The sequence below is a fragment of the Boleophthalmus pectinirostris genome, unplaced genomic scaffold (genome assembly GCF_026225935.1).
Source record: "Boleophthalmus pectinirostris isolate CB_2022bp ecotype Guang Dong unplaced genomic scaffold, ASM2622593v1 HiC_scaffold_3, whole genome shotgun sequence".
NCBI classification, from domain to species: domain Eukaryota; kingdom Metazoa; phylum Chordata; class Actinopteri; order Gobiiformes; family Gobiidae; genus Boleophthalmus; species Boleophthalmus pectinirostris.
In genome coordinates, this window is record NW_026571299.1 from 37636183 (window position 1) to 37653898 (window position 17716).

General features: G+C 38.5%; 2 protein-coding genes across 4 annotated transcripts; one reads left to right on the forward strand and one right to left on the reverse strand.

Moving 5' to 3' along the window:
- Positions 1–54: 54 nt before the first annotated feature.
- mov10a (Mov10 RISC complex RNA helicase a) lies at positions 55–7168 on the reverse strand. 2 transcript variants are annotated; one of them, XM_020940284.2, is made up of 22 exons: positions 6990–7168; positions 6814–6919; positions 6563–6750; positions 6144–6385; positions 5821–6067; positions 4859–4996; positions 4624–4786; positions 4319–4470; positions 4079–4249; positions 3356–3503; positions 2803–2964; positions 2379–2482; positions 2204–2301; positions 2017–2115; positions 1837–1945; positions 1496–1613; positions 1233–1424; positions 1082–1153; positions 840–965; positions 670–758; positions 483–592; positions 55–282 (listed from the first exon to the last, which is right to left on the reverse strand). In XM_020940284.2, the coding sequence occupies exons 1-22, from the start codon at positions 7112–7114 to the stop codon at positions 218–220; spliced, it is 3024 nt and encodes a 1007-aa protein (XP_020795943.2). In that variant the 5' UTR covers positions 7115–7168; the 3' UTR covers positions 55–217. The 2 variants fall into 2 exon arrangements, 1 of the variants encoding a protein (XP_020795943.2); XR_008633097.1 differs by lacking the exons at positions 55–282; positions 483–592; positions 670–758; positions 840–965 and having other exon boundaries at positions 1117–1153; positions 1233–1446.
- A 595-nt stretch (positions 7169–7763) lies between these two features.
- Positions 7764–17289, forward strand: ncoa5 (nuclear receptor coactivator 5). Of its 2 annotated transcripts, XM_020940196.2 has the most exons (12): positions 7764–7915; positions 8789–8852; positions 10457–10718; positions 10840–10947; positions 11701–11764; positions 12931–13083; positions 13160–13272; positions 13384–13513; positions 15666–15868; positions 15946–16150; positions 16227–16318; positions 16401–17289. In XM_020940196.2, exons 3-12 carry the CDS (start codon positions 10550–10552, stop codon positions 16919–16921), a joined length of 1758 nt encoding a protein of 585 aa, XP_020795855.1. In that variant the 5' UTR covers positions 7764–7915; positions 8789–8852; positions 10457–10549; the 3' UTR covers positions 16922–17289. The 2 variants fall into 2 exon arrangements, with proteins under 2 accessions (XP_020795855.1, XP_020795863.1); XM_020940204.2 differs by lacking the exons at positions 10457–10718; positions 10840–10947 and having other exon boundaries at positions 7765–7915.
- Positions 17290–17716: the final 427 nt, after the last annotated feature.

Consider the following 17716-nt stretch of genomic DNA (forward strand, 5'->3'; position numbering starts at 1 on the left):
TTTTAAAAGCACATGAATCCATTTGCAAAAAGAAAAACACTATGCGAGAAAAGGTTTAAGACATGATAGTGCTCTGTTTTCAGATATCAAATATTAATACAACAACAGTTTGACCCACCAACCAATGTGGAGTTTCTTTTTAAATGTCTTTATGCAATTACCATAATTACCATAAGAGATCCAAACTTGCATTATTCAGTATTTAAAGTTGAGCAGACTATTGCTCATTTTTCCATTCAAGATCTACAAACTGCTGAAGGGCACTCTCCTCCCCGATAATACCTGTGGCAAGAAAAAAAGCTTAAGGTAATGAAATTGATTTTAATTATATATTTTAGTTATGCTAATTGTTTCAAAGTCAGTAAGAGCCAAATAATTCTGTAGCCTTCTTTGGAGCTAAATCATCATTCCCAGTGTTAAATGTTCATACCAACATTGTAGATGGGATTACTGCAACTGCACAATATTTATTGAGTGCATACCATCACAGATTTTCAGGCTTGCCAGTCGAGACACAACATCCTCTTCTCCTTCTGCATCATTGAAGTCAAAGCCAGTGTACCCCTTCTCGTTCACACAGTAGCTTATGAACCTATACAAAATGAGCCATAAAGTTCATAATTTGCACACAACTCAAAAAGCACATATTTGACATAAGTGATTTCTTACTTATTCCAGGTGGGGTCTTTGTTTAAAATCACAGGGTTGCCCACAACTATCAACAGAGACCGTGCTCTGGTCACAGCTACATTAAATCTCTAGAGTTAAAAAAAATAAAAATAAATAAATAAAGTGGTAAGATCATACAATACTTACTTATAGTAAGTATTTACACACACCTTTTCATTGGAAAGAAACCCAATGTTAAAATCTTTGTCCATCTTGACATAATTGATGCTGCTACGAACCGTAGACACCATGATGATCTTTCTCTCCTGTCCTTGAAACTCTTCCACAGAGCCAACCTGACAACAGGGGATTTTTTAATAAGCTGAAGCAAAACAACAGCAATGTCCAGGATTCAAGCTTATATTAGCTGCAAAACATAAATCTATTCAAAGGGAAACTGTAGTTTGCCAACCTTGAGTTCTTTGATATCACTCCACTTTTTCACTGCTTCGACAGACTTCAGGGCTTTTAGGATTTTTTCAACCTGTCAAACACATGCCTTATAAGAAAATCATATCATCATAATCATAATTTACTCTGAACATGACAACAAAGAGTCATACCTGTTTCCTGTATGGAGCAATAATCCCAATATCTTTGGCAGACAGTTTTGGTAGACCCTTTTTCCCTTGTGTTTCAATTAGCTTGACAAGGTAGTCCATCAGAACTTCAATCTCTGAAACATTGAAGAAAGACGGGCTGTTTGCCTCTCTCTGATCCTTCCCCATGACCCCATGGAAGATTATAGGGAAGCCCTATCGTGGCATATACAAAAATCTGTTTTCAAATTACATTTCAAAGCAAAATGGTAGAAGCAATACAGTACCTTTTTTGGCAGGTGTTTCCAATTGCAGTATGTCTCACGTTCCCACTGGTCGGCAAACACCTGAAGTTCATTTTCATAAAACATCTCATTTGGGACTTTCAGGATAGCAGCATGAGACCTAAACAAAAAAAGGGAGTAAAATACAATCACCATTTTAAATCACAGTATACATATACTAGTAAATCTTTAAAAATGAGAATATCATGAAAAAGTTCAATATGTCTTGTCACTCATTTCAGAACGTCAAACCCATATATTTTATAGACTATATAAATAACTTTTTCATGATATTCAGTTTTTTTGAGATGTACTAGTATGTTTTATGAATCTGTAATAAATACCTGTAGTTTCGGAGAAGTTTGGTTACAAAGCGAGTGTCAAAGTGGCCAGAGTCAGTCGTTTTTTTGTATAAATCATTCTGAGTCATAAGTCTTTCAAGGAGAGAAATGCCTGAAAACAAAATTATCACACTATTAAATGGCCAATTATTTTTATAAGCAAAGCATTTACTGTTAACTTACCAAGTCCATACTTTAAAGCCAGTGGAGAGCGGAGTATTGGCCCTAGCTGTTTGGGGTCCCCTGCAAGCACAAGCTGACCATCCCCTGGACTAAGCAGACCTTACCAAGATTTTATTTTTGGAATTGTTAATGTATTTAAAAACAAAACAAACAAACTTATGTGCAAATATATGTGCTTTTTAATTACCTGCAATAGGAATGACACTCTCAGGCTCCACTGCCTGGCCCCCTTCATCCACAAAAACATAGGTGAAATGTCCAACAGGTACACCAACAGACACCAGTCTTTCATGTGTATAAGGCAGGAAAATAGTAAGAAGTAACATATTTAAAAATATAAGTTTAACTAAAACGGTGCCAACCTGCCAGCTGTGATCATTGTGGTAACAATAATTGTGTATTTCATCAAAATCTCTTTCTCAGGAAACACAAATGCATCTTGACTTTCATCCCAATTGCAATGTTTCTATGGATAAAAAAACAGAAAAAACATGAATTCAGTTGCAAGAAATAAGGTTTCGTAGTGTAATAATACATATGCACGCTGTTACTCTTCACTGCAAAGCCACTGAAGCTATACTAAATGACAAAACTGCAGTTTCATACAGCATTTAACCATTGACATTTAGAACTTACCTTGCAAAACAAAACAACCTCGACTAAGATCATAGATGTTTCATCTAAACTCTAAATCTAAAATTACAGGATGTGTGCAAACAGGGTAACATAGTTTGACAACTGACAACATGTAACCAGATTACTGTTGCAGTTCCAGCTGTGGCTCACCAGAAGCTGCTTGGGAACAGTATTGGGGTCCCTGCTGCTGGCATACAGGCGGTACACCTGATGCTGATCCATGTGCACAAACAGTCTTTCACAGAGCAGGTCACAGGCACTGTTTGAAGGGGCACAGGCCAGAATGTGGGCCCCGGGGTGAGCTCTGCTGACCTAACAAGACAAAGCATTCAAATTGTCTTAAAAAGATTGATGTTTTCAGTCACATGCTTGTACTGGACTTCCTGATCAATGCTTCTGTTTATGAATGTTTTAAATTACTCATTGGCTGCTTTAATTGTGCTTGATAAAAGCAAACTGAGCCATTATAGAATTAGTTCTGTGCAATTACGAGCTGAAGTGAAAACATAAGTCAGTTTGCTTTGAACACAAGCCAGGCACTCAGTTTCAATGGCAATCATTAACTTTGACCACATCAAAGTTATATTACAATATTTAATTCACACAAACATCTTCTATATATCAATCTAAACATGTATGAATTGCACCATATACAATATTTATTGGCTGGATTGCATAGCACACCACTGTGATAAGTAGCTACCTGATTCATGGCCTCTACCAAAGTAATGGTCTTTCCAGTTCCAGGAGGCCCAAAGACAAGGTGTGGAGCAGGCTTTGAAGAGCCAGCTACAATGCGCTGCACAGCGGCGTATTGCTCTGGGTTGTTTTCCAGCTGACGATTAAACATACTGAACAGAAAAAGTAAAAAGATACAGCAGCATTAATTAACATTGTAAAAATTGTTTAATTAATTTAATTTCTCGTTTTAGTTGTGCCAAGTCAGTCAAAGTATGTCTACTTATGCTTTATTTAAGAACAAATGTGTAAGATGTGTGTAAGATTTGGATTTTCATTTCATTTCTCACAAACTTGACCTAACTGTCCTCAGATACTGGCAGATAGACGTTTAAATCAAATAAACCTCACACGAGGCTCATTCTCATTGCCAGTTTGATTGCTGAAATCCAATTGGTTTAAACCTAAACCTCTCTTTGAAGTGACAATCTGAATGGTCACTACCTAAACCCAAATACGTGCAGCCAATAATGAACCATTGCTAGAGCAGCCTCTGCAGCTCATATCTGCAGCTGAGCTCCATATACTGAGAAAAATGTGTATGTATGGTCTATATGCAGGTTAAGGCTCTGGGAACCCAGGTTCAGCAGTGATAATCAATAAAACAAAAATTAAAACTATAAGATCACAGGCTACATAGTGTTCCTTTAAACTTATAAAAACAATCTCTAAATTCAGTATTAATCACCTGAGCTTGGGCACAGGAACAGTGCTATTAGCTGCCTTAGTGGGAAATAACATATCTCCAAGTTTATTCTTTACTGCCAGTTCCACAGCGCGATGTTGCATCTTGAGAGGAAACCGGTTGATAGTAAACTCCACATTAAATTTCATGTTGTTGATAAACATCTGCAACAATCTAAAACAACATGTTAACAGGATTAGGCCTGGATACAAGTTCACCGTTCCTGTCTTCTGGAGGTCTTACCTCTTGGAGAAGCCAAGTTTGACTCTATCCAACTCTACTCTGTGAACATATCCAGTGTATAAGGTGATTGGGGAGATTGTGTCTTCAGATTTGGACACCTTCAGACAGTCTCCTCTTAGCACGGAGGGTCGGTTCTCAGCGACCCCTGGAACCTTTAAGAGAATAATACTGTTGTTGTCATATTTTATGCTATGTGTGTAAAAGTAAATACATTTTGCTACATTGCATCTCATACAACATAGAACACACTGAGAATATTACATTCATTAATTTCAGAATAAGTTAACAAAGGGGATTTTCCTTACTTTGAGTACAAGCAGCTTCTTGTTACTTTGGTCCAGGGTCATTGTTTCATTGCGCATGTCATACTTCCGGATATCCACCTCCATTTGGATCTCCTCAAGGTACAGCAGGAGATGAAAGCGATGATCATAGTTCTTCATTTTTAAAGGGCAGTCTAAAAGATTACTTTACATAAAACAGATGTTTTAGACTCAATGGTCAAAAGACACATCATGTATAGTATTATTGTGACATTACTGCACAGCTTCCAGTTTTTGTCTAGTAGTTGCCGAGAAGTGTTCAGAGTCCTCCAACCCTCGTCTTGCTAACTCCTTTAAGTACAGAGGGTATTTGTAGTCTCTTAACTTGGCTGTTACTGCAGGCTGGGTCACAGTGCTGCCAAAAAACAACAGAGAGAGTTTGTTATAATGCAACATACAAATGCAATAATACAGCAAAGACGATTCAGATTTATCCTCCACATATAGACAGGCCTTTTATATAGTTGATAAGTATGTGAATTTTATGTGCAACACCAAAAAAACATGAAACAATTAACAATAAAGTACTTGTAAAACACAATACTTATACTATACCTATACTTTGTTAATTTAAATAAACTTACAAATGATGAAACTGACCATCTCGACTGTAAGGTTTCTCTGCATTACACAATAGCATTGTTTATTATTCATAATTATGGAGTGAGATCTAAAGAGGGGCCATTATGCAAAATCAACTTTTTTGGGGAGCTTACCATGCTATACCACATTATAATATGGTTCCCTCACCAAAAAAATGCCTGATGTGGTTTTATATATCTTCCATGCATATATGTGTAAACTTGCATTCTGTCCCAGGCCCTCTTCTGGGTTCCTTAGGGGAAGGCATTACAAGCCCACACCTCTTGTTCAAGATTTAGCCCATAAGCAGACATAACCAAGAGGCCATTTTTCATAAATATATTGAAGAGGAAGTGACTTAGTATGGGGAACTAGGTGAGGGTGGACTCAGAGCATCAACTTTAATAGGATATTTTCAGCATTCTCAAAACAATAAAAGGTAACATGGCAGTCAAAATATGTTATCTGTTAATGCGTAAAACCTCATAGAAGTGAAAGAAATACACCCTCTTTAAAATAAAAAAATACAAATTTACCCTCTGGTCTTTAAATATTGCCCCCTATAATGCGACATTGTGAGTCCAGAGATGTCTTCACCTTACTGGTGGAACTCCATCCACTATGACAGTGTCTACAGGCCTGTAGGTTACCGCTTGAAATGGTTTGTAAGGAGCCACTGGGCCCAGCTCCACAGCCAAGGGTGTTCTGGCTGCGCCTTCAATCTCCCGTACAATACAGAAAGGCACTGATCCTGGCAATTCAGGGCAGAATTCAAAGTACATAGTGGCAGGAAAATACCCATAGTGGCTTAGTCTGTACAAGACTTTCACTTCATAGACTTCTCCTGCAGGAAAAATCAGCAGTAAAGATGATTAGCAGATCAATGTATAGTCTATGGCTGTTAACTTTTTTTGTCTCACCAGGACAAAGAAAGAGTGGGCAGGCTCTGGTCACTCTCCTCTCATCCTCCAGTGTGAAACAGCGTATGCGGTGAAGGGCAGTGTAGTAGGTGAAGTGGATACAGTCTGTGCCTTTGTTGAAGATGCAGAATCTGACAGTGAACAACTCTCTCAGATGTTCCACTGTAAAGTGAATCTTTCCTTCACTTTCAGCTGGATCGGAAGTAATCTCAATGCCACCCTTATCAGCCGTCAACTCCTTTCTATGTGGGGACAATATTACAGGTGTCATTATAACTTGAACTAGGGCTGAAACAGACACACCTTATCAGATAAATAAGTAATTGAGTTTTAGTGTGCTGAGAGAAGAGATTAAGAATCCGGTAACAAACAGATAAGCAAATGTTTCTTATTTATAATAGTGCCCAGTCACGCCATACCTGTTTGACTTTAATTTTTTAAGGATTTCAGTCACTATTTTTTTCTTTGGCGTCAACACAGGCGCGATGGGAGAGGTCCCTGCAGAGGCACGAGGGGGCGTTTCTGCAGAGACCTGTTGGCCAGAGCTTGGACTTTGGGGTTCTTTGGTCCGGCGGGGACTTCTCCATTGGTCACAGTACACACGAACCTGACACAAAAATCACATCTCTTGATATTAAAGACACAATCCCACACACATGTCACATCTTACCTGAGGTCTTGCATTTATGTAAATTTTACCCTGCCTTATATTCACTTTGTTGAATTTGAGAAGAGCAAAAATAACTCTAGAAAAAGAGGAGTCTTTTATTCCTTCCCTACGAAAACGCGACAAGAGAATTAAAATCACTCCAAAAAGTTTGTACAATCAGACCCAGTTCTTCATACCTGCCCTTAAACTCAGAGTTGTAGATGTCTCGAAGCTCCTTTTTGTCTGTAATAGATATTCTGTTTCCAAGAAACTCTATGAAGTCCAGTCCACATTCAAGGGACTCAATTAAAACCGACGGCATGATGTGAGCAGGACATACAGACTACTTTTTCCGCGAAAACGAAATACGGAAGTTTATCAACGGGACTACGCAACATAATTTCCGGTTGTGCGTGCTTGCGTCTGTAGCTTTCTCTTGCAGTGAAAACCTCTGTGCGGAGTTAAGATCACCTGTGGTTATGTCTCACAGACCACGCACGTAGATCTTTATTTATTATGTTTAATAAAAATGCATTAGAGCATAATACGCAGTAAAACCACAAGCAAAAAAAAAATAAATAAATAAAAAAATCAAGCTCAAAACTGTGAAACGGGCTAATACCAGGGATCGTCTGCTTTTTTCTGTAGATATTTTCAGATGTACGGAACAGTAGTAGTCATTGACTCGGATGACTGCAGCTGCAGCACAACTTGAATTCACTTCACTCCATACAGTCTATGTTTCGCGCTTTCACGGATCAACTTTTGATTATTGTCCCTGGCATAATTTCACGAGAACAAAGACGTCGAAAAAAAATACACAGAATAAATTCTTCAGTAGGGTATTAAAATGTTATTTTAGAAGAGCAGATATCGTAAACTAAAACTGACACAAATTGTGAATTTATATATAGACAGCGCAGCTTTGACCATTCAAAGATACAGTGTATGTTTACATCGCATATACCATACAGTAGAGGGCGCTGTAGACCAGCCCGAGCAGCTGACACTCAGGCGGAAGTTGCATCCGTGTGCTTCTGCGTTCTGCGTTCATTCAACATAAAGGAAACAGCGCTTAGCCGGGCCTTTCGAGGATTTACAGAAAGAAAACACGTAAATGCGGGTGAGTAATGGCATTATTCGGCTCGAAAATTAACAAAAATATTTTGCACTTAAAATGATTGAATAATTATTTCAATTGAACCATTAGAATTACAATTGTTGCTGACTTGGATCATCTGTATACCACTTGAGTAACTATCAGAACGACGTTCCATGCTAAGTGCTAACTAGCCGGTTTAGGTAACGCTAACATTACATACGCAGTACGATTTGTCCTGTAGTTTTAACTTCTCGCATTCAGTCCTAATTAGTTTTAAGATTGGTATTGGCTCCGAATGCACCCACTGTTGTCCAAAGAAGCACTTAACCGGTACGCCATATCGGAAATGTCCCAGCTCATTTGTTTACCAGGTAGAGCCATAAGCTATAAATGTTCTCACGGAGCTTAGTTACATGTTACTAAATAAAAAAGAAACCAAAAAAGTAAATAATTTTTTAAGAATCATATAGTTAGGAGAAAAAGCATGGTGTCCAAAAACTAGTCTGAATGTGATTTGAGATCATTTACAGGCCTGCAGTCGTCTAAGAAGAGGTCGTGGTAAAAGCTTTCAAAGCTGTATCTCATCTCTATGTGTATGACATAAACTGCAAGACACAGCTGTCCTGGAGTAAATCTAAATGAAATGAGTAGTCGAGTACAAGTTTTGGTTGACTAAGACACTATCAACTGATTAACTGACTAAACCACTAAAGGCCTACAGCCCTGGAAATCAAGTTTTACCAAACAAGGCTGCAACACTTTTAGTGTATTTCCAACTACAGGGCTTGCTACAACTTATGGACCAAGGACAAAGCTGAGTGCTGGTTGATTCCAGCTTGTAGGGGTGTCTATTGAGTCATTAAGCAAATTGTGTGATTGTTCTTCTCTCTCCAGACACCGATAAAAGATTGAGATAGTCGGCAGAGGCTTCGAAGGGGGAATTCTACAAAATACTGAGGTATGCACACATCACAAAAAAATTCCCATTATATTTTGTATTCATACACAATTGTATTGTACTACAATGTGGGAAAACATGTACACACTCAAAGTAGTAAGTACAGTTTAATATCTGTAGACATTTTACATTATGTTCTATATGGAGTACAGTTTCACATTTACTATGCTGACTCTATGCATTAAGAAATAAAGCATGATAAGTTTATTAAAAAAAATACCAAACTTTTTCAGGAGCCTGTGAGCAAATTAAGTTTGACCATCTTTTCGCGGTTTTAGCTTGTGACTAATGCACAAATCATCTCACCTGTTGTAGTTCCAACTAAGTCAACTCCATGGTTAGATTGAGATTTTAAGTTGTTAAATACACTACCCGTGCCGTTCATTCAAAAGTATTCTGACACTATAATGTGATAAATGTTTTGACAAGTAGTAGCAGCTTATCGGTTTCTTCTTTGACTCTTTTGTGCCAGTTTGAAATTGCTTTTACTAATGAATCTGGACATTTTGTCCATCTGTCCACAAATATAAAGTATTTCACATTCAGTCTCGAGGTGTAATTTTTCTCTCAAATTCCTGGGTGTGACTGCTCAAAACTGGAAACTCTGAAAATGTATACTTTTATGCAAAGTAACTATAAAATTTGTTTTCCAAATGGTTAACGTAATTTTTATGGGTTACCTACTTTTTACAGCTTTAGCAAAATTCTAAGGTTAGATTTGTTTATTTCCCTCTATTTTTTTGTTTGTTTTTATTTTATTATTTTACCTCACTTAAAATTTTGACTGCATAAAATTTCTGTTCTGACCGGCTTTTGGCCTATTATTGTGTTTATTTAAAAAAAAAAAAAAACAACTCACAATATCCGTAATTTTCTTTTTTTCTTAGCATAGCATTGAAGAAGGCAATAACATTGAAGATTCAGTCAGTTATGGTAGAGGTCAAACCAAAATTAATTTTGTTGCCTGGATGATAACCAAATACTGATGAAAAACACACGGTTGGAAACTAGGTTTAGTTGTATAAAATTTTAGAAAATGTTGTCATAGCAAATGGGCAGTTTTATGTTCTCAACCAGGTTTTAAAGATAGAATTGATATTCAAGGTTCTGAAGTCTGAATATTGCACCTTTCAGTATCTAGCATTAACCAACTTTGAAAATCATAAGGCCACATTTGACATATTTAACCCTCAATTTTTCTTTAGGCCATGTTGCCCTCTCCTAAGTTCCAAGTCCAAAAAAAAAAGTTGAAGTGTGAGCTGTTTTATTTGTGAGGGCTGATCCACATGCATTCAACACTGTTGATGGCAGTATACAAAGGGAGACTGTAGGCTTTTAGTTTTTACTTAAAGCTTACAAATTTGGGGTTTCAAATGGGCTTTCCTCTTTTCCTGTTTTATTACCATGAAGCACTGGTTAAGTCATATTGACTGATCAGTAATTTCATTTCATTTTGACTTTGAATTTCAACAGCCATTTGCTGTTCGCCATCTTTAAATTTGCGCTGAGCCTAAATTTGCGGGCTGAATTTTGAATAGCATTGTGTCCATAATTTTCTATATTTGTTCTTCAAGATCTTTCATTTAATTACTGCCATGTTTCAGGACCGGACAGAAATTTAAAGAAGTTTTTTGCGTGAAACCTATTTTCCTGTTTTTGAGTCGAAGACTGAAGATCTTTAGCATTGGGGTTGAGTCATGTCTCGAAGACGAAGTCGCAGCACATCACCACCTGTGGCCTACCACCCGTGCAACAGTAGCGATCCAAGAGATCTCGAGAGGCGCATTTTTGTCGGGAATTTGCCAACCTCTGAAATGGACAAGAAGGATTTAGAAGAGATGTTCCGCCCATATGGAAAGGTTCTTGGTCAGTAATGTAAACACTTCGATTTTCCAACCTTAAAATTCATCATCATAAAGCAAAATTTACCAGAGTTCTCACAGGAATCGAATTTCAATCAATTTTTCTGAAATGTTTATGGTTTCAGGCGTTTCCCTGTTGCGTGGGTTTGGATTTGTACAATTTGATCGTGTTGAGGATGCCGAAGCAGCAAAGGCAGGCCATAAGGGTCGAATATTTAAAGGTTATAAGATAGGTAAGCCTCAACAGTGGATTCAGAAATTGTTCTCTGCCATGGACAGAAGATTTATTCGTTTTACTCTTTTACGTCAGTTCTGAATCAAAATCTACCTAATCTTTTGTAACTTTAATATTTGGCATACAGTATGACTATAAAATTAAGGGCTGCATGATAAAAAGTATGAATGAAAAGTATTTCATGGCAAATTTTCTGACAAGCATTGTGACTGCGTTTTAGTTTTACAATTTATGTTTTAATAATGGTATTCTGTTCAAATTTCACATTTTAAATTAATCCAGAGGATTTGTCAAAGATTGAAATGAACTGAACTGAACTAAACTAATACAGTCACATTTTAGAATTACCGGGTTAGCTGTTTGAACACTGAATAAGAGGAGATCTATTTTCTGGAGGTAATTACTGCAATGGGAAATTCTGAATTCTGAAATTGTAATTTCAATTAGATTTTATGCAGCCCTAATAATATTTTGATTTGGGATAAACGGGCAACTGCTATGTTCAGAAAAATAAATGAATGAAGACTATTTGCCTCTTCAATTTTATTTTCATATTTTGTGAATTGTGGATTTAAAAAAAAAATTGACACCTTTGCTGCATTTTGAACCGTCAGACATCTTTGACTGCCAAGCCTGGAGTTATGGCGCCCATTGGATGCTGGGAGTATTGACGCAACTCCTCAATTCTGCTACGTGTACAGAAATAATTTGTATGTCACTGTTTTCATCGTTTGGATTGATTTATTTTCAGATGTAAATATGGCAGTGGAGCGACGAAACCAAAAAGCACAAGCACAGCAGAGCCCCCCACGAAGGTAAAGTCACGCAAAATGGGTCTGATGGACTTCCATGCCCGTAGATGCACTTTTAACTTGGCCTGTCCTTCGAGCACCGATATCCACTATACAAGCTACTCATAATATAATGCGACATGACGGATTTAGTATTGTTTTTTACTGAACCATCTACATTTAAACAAGTTAACTGTGTTGAAATAAAACAACCATTACAAGGTACATTTAATTGTTTTGTATTCAATGTTTTTGCTAGTGATTTAACATCAGCATTACCAGTACGAAGTCTGAAGGTTTATGCCTTAAAATGATTAGATTAAATAGACTCATCATTGATGAAGCGTCATCAAGCAAAGCTGATTTGAGATCTTTGTTCATAATAAAATGATTTGGGATCTTTGTTTTAAAATTATTTGAGATCTTTGTTCACACAACTTTGCGTCCACCGACTTGCAGAACTGACTCCTTTCCAACAAGTGTGCTGGACAGGAGTAGAGAAGAAATGATCAATGGCAACCCGTGACATCACTTTTCTGGGCTGACCAAACGGCTTCTTCTCAAACATTTCCAAGCTCCAGTTCCTCTCGTGTGCGAAAGCGTGTCTAAACGTGCTGAAAAATTTACAAACTGCAGTTCATCCCTGGATCGGGGGACCAGTGTCGGACTGTGAAACTGGTTGAAACCATGGAGGCTGCATTTATTTCTCTTTTTGAAGCTATTGCACCTTTGAAAACGTTTGACATTTATGACATTTTCAAGTAAAATTTTAAACATGCATAGGTTTGTGTTAAACTTTTAATCTAGTTTGTTGATTGTGTAATTTAAATCAACTGCATCCGTATTGCGTACTAATCATTTGATGCCCTCACATGATATAATAAAATTTCATTCTTGCTGTTGAATTCATTTGCAATGTACTGTTCTAATTCACACAGTGGCTAATATTTAGTGAGTCAAGGATAAAATATTGGTGTCATTGGTTTGGTTTTAAAACACCTTACTGGATCTGTATTTTTCAGAAGAACAGTATGGATCATGTGATTTTTATGAAGTGCAATATAATTTTGGGAGTTGTTTAAAATGCTGTCAAGCCATCGCATTTATTAGTCTCTAAAGAAACACCGATTAGAATAGAGAAGATTCCATCTACAACTGTCTTCCTCTAAATGTTTTCTTCTCCTTCCCAGGCCTCCACCCAGTTCTTATGGAGCGAGAGAGCCTCGCCCTCGGTCTCGTTCACCTAATTACAGTCGAGAGGTACGTGAGCCACGGGACGGCCGCGATGCTAGAGACAGCCGCTCTAGCCGGGACAGTTACCGTGGCTCTGAGAGCAGAGACAGGTGAGTTTCTCATCGGTTCTTAATGTCAGGGAAATCCAGGACAACAAAGACGCAAGTACATCTATGTCACATGTAGGGATGAGTATGACAGGCACTATCGGACCGGACCTGGTGATGACTACTTTCGCAGAAAAGAAGAGGCTTTCAGGGACTTCAGAGATCCTAGGAATGGACGGCGTGAGCTAGAAGGTATGTCTGTTAATTATATCTTTAGTAATGTGTAGAATATATTTCTCTTTTGGTTGTTTGCAGTATTGGTATTGGTACAGCAATTTAACACAGTATGTGCTGCTGTGACAGATGAACACATGCGACCAGAGGAACGGCGGCGCAATGAACTGTACCGACAATATTATGAAGAACTGCAGCGACGCCAGGACTCAGAGCGTCCAGTCGACTGCTCGGTCATTGTGGTCAATAAGGCACAGAAGTAAGTACTATGAACAAAAAGGCTTTATTGAAAAGCATCCTAAATTGCCATCTGCTTGTCTCCATGGTGATATTTGCTTGTCTGAAATGTTCCACGTATGTTTTAATGTCTATTTTCCAATTACCAATAGCTTGAGCCATGCATTCTTACTGTGAGCAGTCGTGATGAGCAAGCTAAGCCATAACGCACGCTCAAGCAGCTGGTCAGGTGGCTCAGTGACAAATGCAGCATGTGTCGTTGGTCCAGTTGCTCCTCTGTTGATATAATGTACAGTGCTATGAAAAAGTATTTGCCGCCTTCCTGATTTCTTACTTTTTTGCTTGTGTGTCACACTTAACTGTTTCAGATCATCAAACAAAGAGAACCCAAGTAAACATAAAATGCAGTTTTTCTGTGATGATTTTATTTAAGAGAAAAATACTATCCAAATCTACAAGATCCTGTGTGAAAAAGTAATTGCTCCCCTTGATAAATGATGAGGTAACTGTGAACTCAACTTTCCACAATAATACGATCAATTTCATAACCACACCCAGGTCTAATTGCTGCCAGACCTTTCAAATCAAGAGATCTCTTACAAATAGAACCTGTCTGACAAGGTGTAATAGGGCATATTGAACCCAAGAAATCATGCCACGATCCAAAGAAATTCAGGAGCGGATAAGAAGAAAAGTAACTGACGTGTCTGTCAGAAAAATGTTACAAAGCCATTTCTAAATCTTTGGGACTCCCGCGAACCACGGTGAGAGCCATTAGAAACCATGGTACAGTGGTGAACCTTCACAGAGAACACAGCAACGACTGATCCAAGAGGTCACAAAAGAACCCAGAAGAACATCTAAACAACTGCAGGCCTCACTTGCCTCAGTAAAGGTCAGTGTTCACGACTTAACCATAAGAAGGAGACTAGGCAAAAGTGGTATGCATGGAAGAGTTCTAAGGAAAGCCACTGCTGACAAAAAAGAACAAAAAGACTCATCTCACTTTTGCCTGAAAACATCTTTATGATCCCCAAAGCTTTTGGGAAAATATTTTGTGGACTGATGAAACAAAAGTTGAACTTTTTGGAAGGAGTGCATCCCGTTAACATCTGACATAAAATTAATACAGTATTTAAAAAAAACAAAACATCATGCCAACAGTGAAACATGGAGGTGGTAGTGTCATGGTTTGGGGCTGCTTTGCTGCTTCAGAAGCTGGATGATTTGCTGTGATTGAAGGAACCATGAACTCTACTTTCTACTTTTTCCAACAAATCCTGAAGGGGAATGTCCAACCATTGGTTTGTGACCTCAATCAGAAGCGCACTTGGGTTCTGATGATCCAAAGCACACCAGCAAGTCCACTTCTGAAAACCCAAAATGATGGTTTTGGAGTGGCCTAGTCAAAGCCCAGAGTTGAACCCAGTTGAGTTGATGTGGCATGACCTTAAAAAGGGTGATGTGTGGCTCATTTAAAAAGAAAAAGTTGCAAAGAGTGGGCCAAAATTCCTCCACAGCGATGTGAAAGACTCATTGCCAGTTATTGCAAATGCTTGACTGCACTTGTTGCTGCTAAGGGTGGTTCAACCTGTTAGGGGCAGTTACTTTTTCACATGGGCCGTGTAGATTCACATGGCTTTTTTTCCTTAATAAAATAAATCAGCACTTACAACTGCATTCTGTATTTACTTCTGGATTATTTTTGTCTAATATTTAAGTTTGATTGATCTGAAATGGCAAAGAGTGATGGAGGTGAAAAAAAAGAAGAAATTGGAAAGGGGGCAAATACTTCTTCACAGCACTGTACTGCAAGGCACAATAAACCTCACTTAAAGTATGATTTGATCCATATTTAACAAACCTGGGCAAAATACTTTTGCATTTGCATATTTTTGCAGCACTCAGAGGGAGTGTTCATCTCTCATTGATTCATCTTTAAATCAAAAGTGCAAAATGAAACAAGCAAGAGGCAGACACAAGGCACTGTATCTCAATTCAAGGGTATAGTCTTAACGTTTTACCACATTGTAACTGCAAATTGTGTGCTCCAGTAACATCTTTTATGAAAAAAAGAGAACTCTCCACCACAAAAGTTACTATATGCAGTTTTAAGCTCCGTAGAGAATGGCGTTAATACTTAAGTGTGGCTTGTTTTTGTGATTTAACCGTAGTCGGGAGTATGCTGAGACAGTTGGGCGGAAGGTGCGTGATCTGGGCATGGTGGTGGACCTGATCTTCCTGAACACAGAAGTGTCTCTCACTCAGGCTCTGGAGGATGTTGAACGATCACGCACTCCCTTTGCCATTATTATTACTCAGCAGCACCAAGTCCATCGCTCCTGCACAGTCAACATCTTATTTGGGACCCCTCAAGGTACATATTTAAAAACCTAACTATGTTGTTTTTGTGAGAAGCATTTTTAACCTTTTTAAAATGGTTCACTGTTACAGAGCATCGTAACATGCCTATGCAGGATGCTATGATGTTGATAGCCCACAACTTTGGCACATACAAAGTTGAAAGCCGTGATAAGGAACGTGAAGAAATAGCCCGAAAAGCTGCTAAAATGGCAGATGATGTGCTGTTAAGGGAACCAGACAGAGAGAGTCACCCAGTGTCTGCTCTCACTCCTATCACACTTCTCTATGAAAACAGGTAATTATCATAAATTGTACATCTATTTGCTTCCTTTCTGACAACAGTGCTGTTGTGTGTTCATCTTTGTCCTTAGATTTGTAACCCCAGAGGAACTAGATATTTTAATTGCATATCTGAAAGACAAAAGGGCCCGACTTGTACGGCCTGCTGTAGATGCCCTTCCAGGTACGACTTTTCATGTTTTAAATGGTAAAACAGCACATACAACCCAGGGAATTTTTTTTTTAATCAAAGTATCCTCCTACAGCCTCACTGGGAGCTCCCCCTCCTTCTGCTGCAGGACAGCCCCCTCCAAGTCGCCCTTTGTCCTCTGCACCAGGTGCTCCGCCCACTTCAAGCAACCAACAGGAGCTCCAGGCTAAAATCCTCAGCCTGTTTACCAACAGTGGAGCAGCAGCCTCTGCAAGTGCTCCCCCTGTAGGTGCAGTACCATCACAGGGATATGGTGCTATGGCCCCTTCTTCTCATTCAGGCCCCTCTCAGGCCCCTCCTGGCCCACACTCTGCGATGTCTCATTCAGCTGTGGCCCAGAGCTATGGACCTCCACAGGGCCGTTTGCCCCCACCTGGTCATAGACCCCCCAATCCTTCTGCACCCATTAACTTTGACAGCCCCAGTGTGCAGAAAGCGCTGGATACCCTCATTCAGAGTGGACCATCTCTTAACCATCTGGTGGCTCCAGGAGCTCCACAACATCCCCCACCCAGACCAGGCCTTGGCATGGGACAGGCACCTCCCCCCATGTCCATGTACCCTCGACCTTACTGAACCCATGCAAATGTATTTAGGATTAGACTGTGCTGTGTTCAACTTCTCCCATGAGACCGCACAGATTTGCTCTGCAGTTTCTTCAGTATTCTTCTGGAATCTGTGTACTATTAGTTGTGTTTGGCCATCTAAATAAAGTCTATTTAGTGTTTTATTTAGTTTTAAAAGTGCATAAGCTGAATCTTGCAAAGATCATCAAAGACTCTTGTCCATAACAAGTTTAAGTGTAAGTGCTGCATGACTTTTGTTTAATAATGGATACTTACCAGCGTTTGTAGTTTAATTGTTGGATGTTTTTAATTTTTGAACATTGTTAAAAGAAACAAGACACGATTAAAAAAAACATATACTCGACTGCTGTATTAAAATGGTATTGGTTTATTGCATTTTGTGCTGACAAATCTATAAAATGGAACGGTATCGCCAGAAGCCATAGATACTGTATAAGCATTTGAAATGTTAAGATAAAACTACTTTTTCCTCTTTTAATGTACCATGAAACACAATAGAGAATACATGTTTTTATTTGTAATATTTAACTTACACTGACAAAATAAACACCTCCACACTAATTGTAATTATTTACATATAGATCCCCCCTCCCTGCCCACCACCCCGCCCACCAGCAGTCACAAAGTACGACATACACTCCCACAAAATAAAAAAAAATAAAATATATATATATATATATATATCACTAGAGCTTTACCATAAAACTAGGTGCCGTAAAAGGAAAATAAAAACAAGGTTTTTAATAAGTCAGAGCTATTTACCAAACTCAATTGAATCCAACTA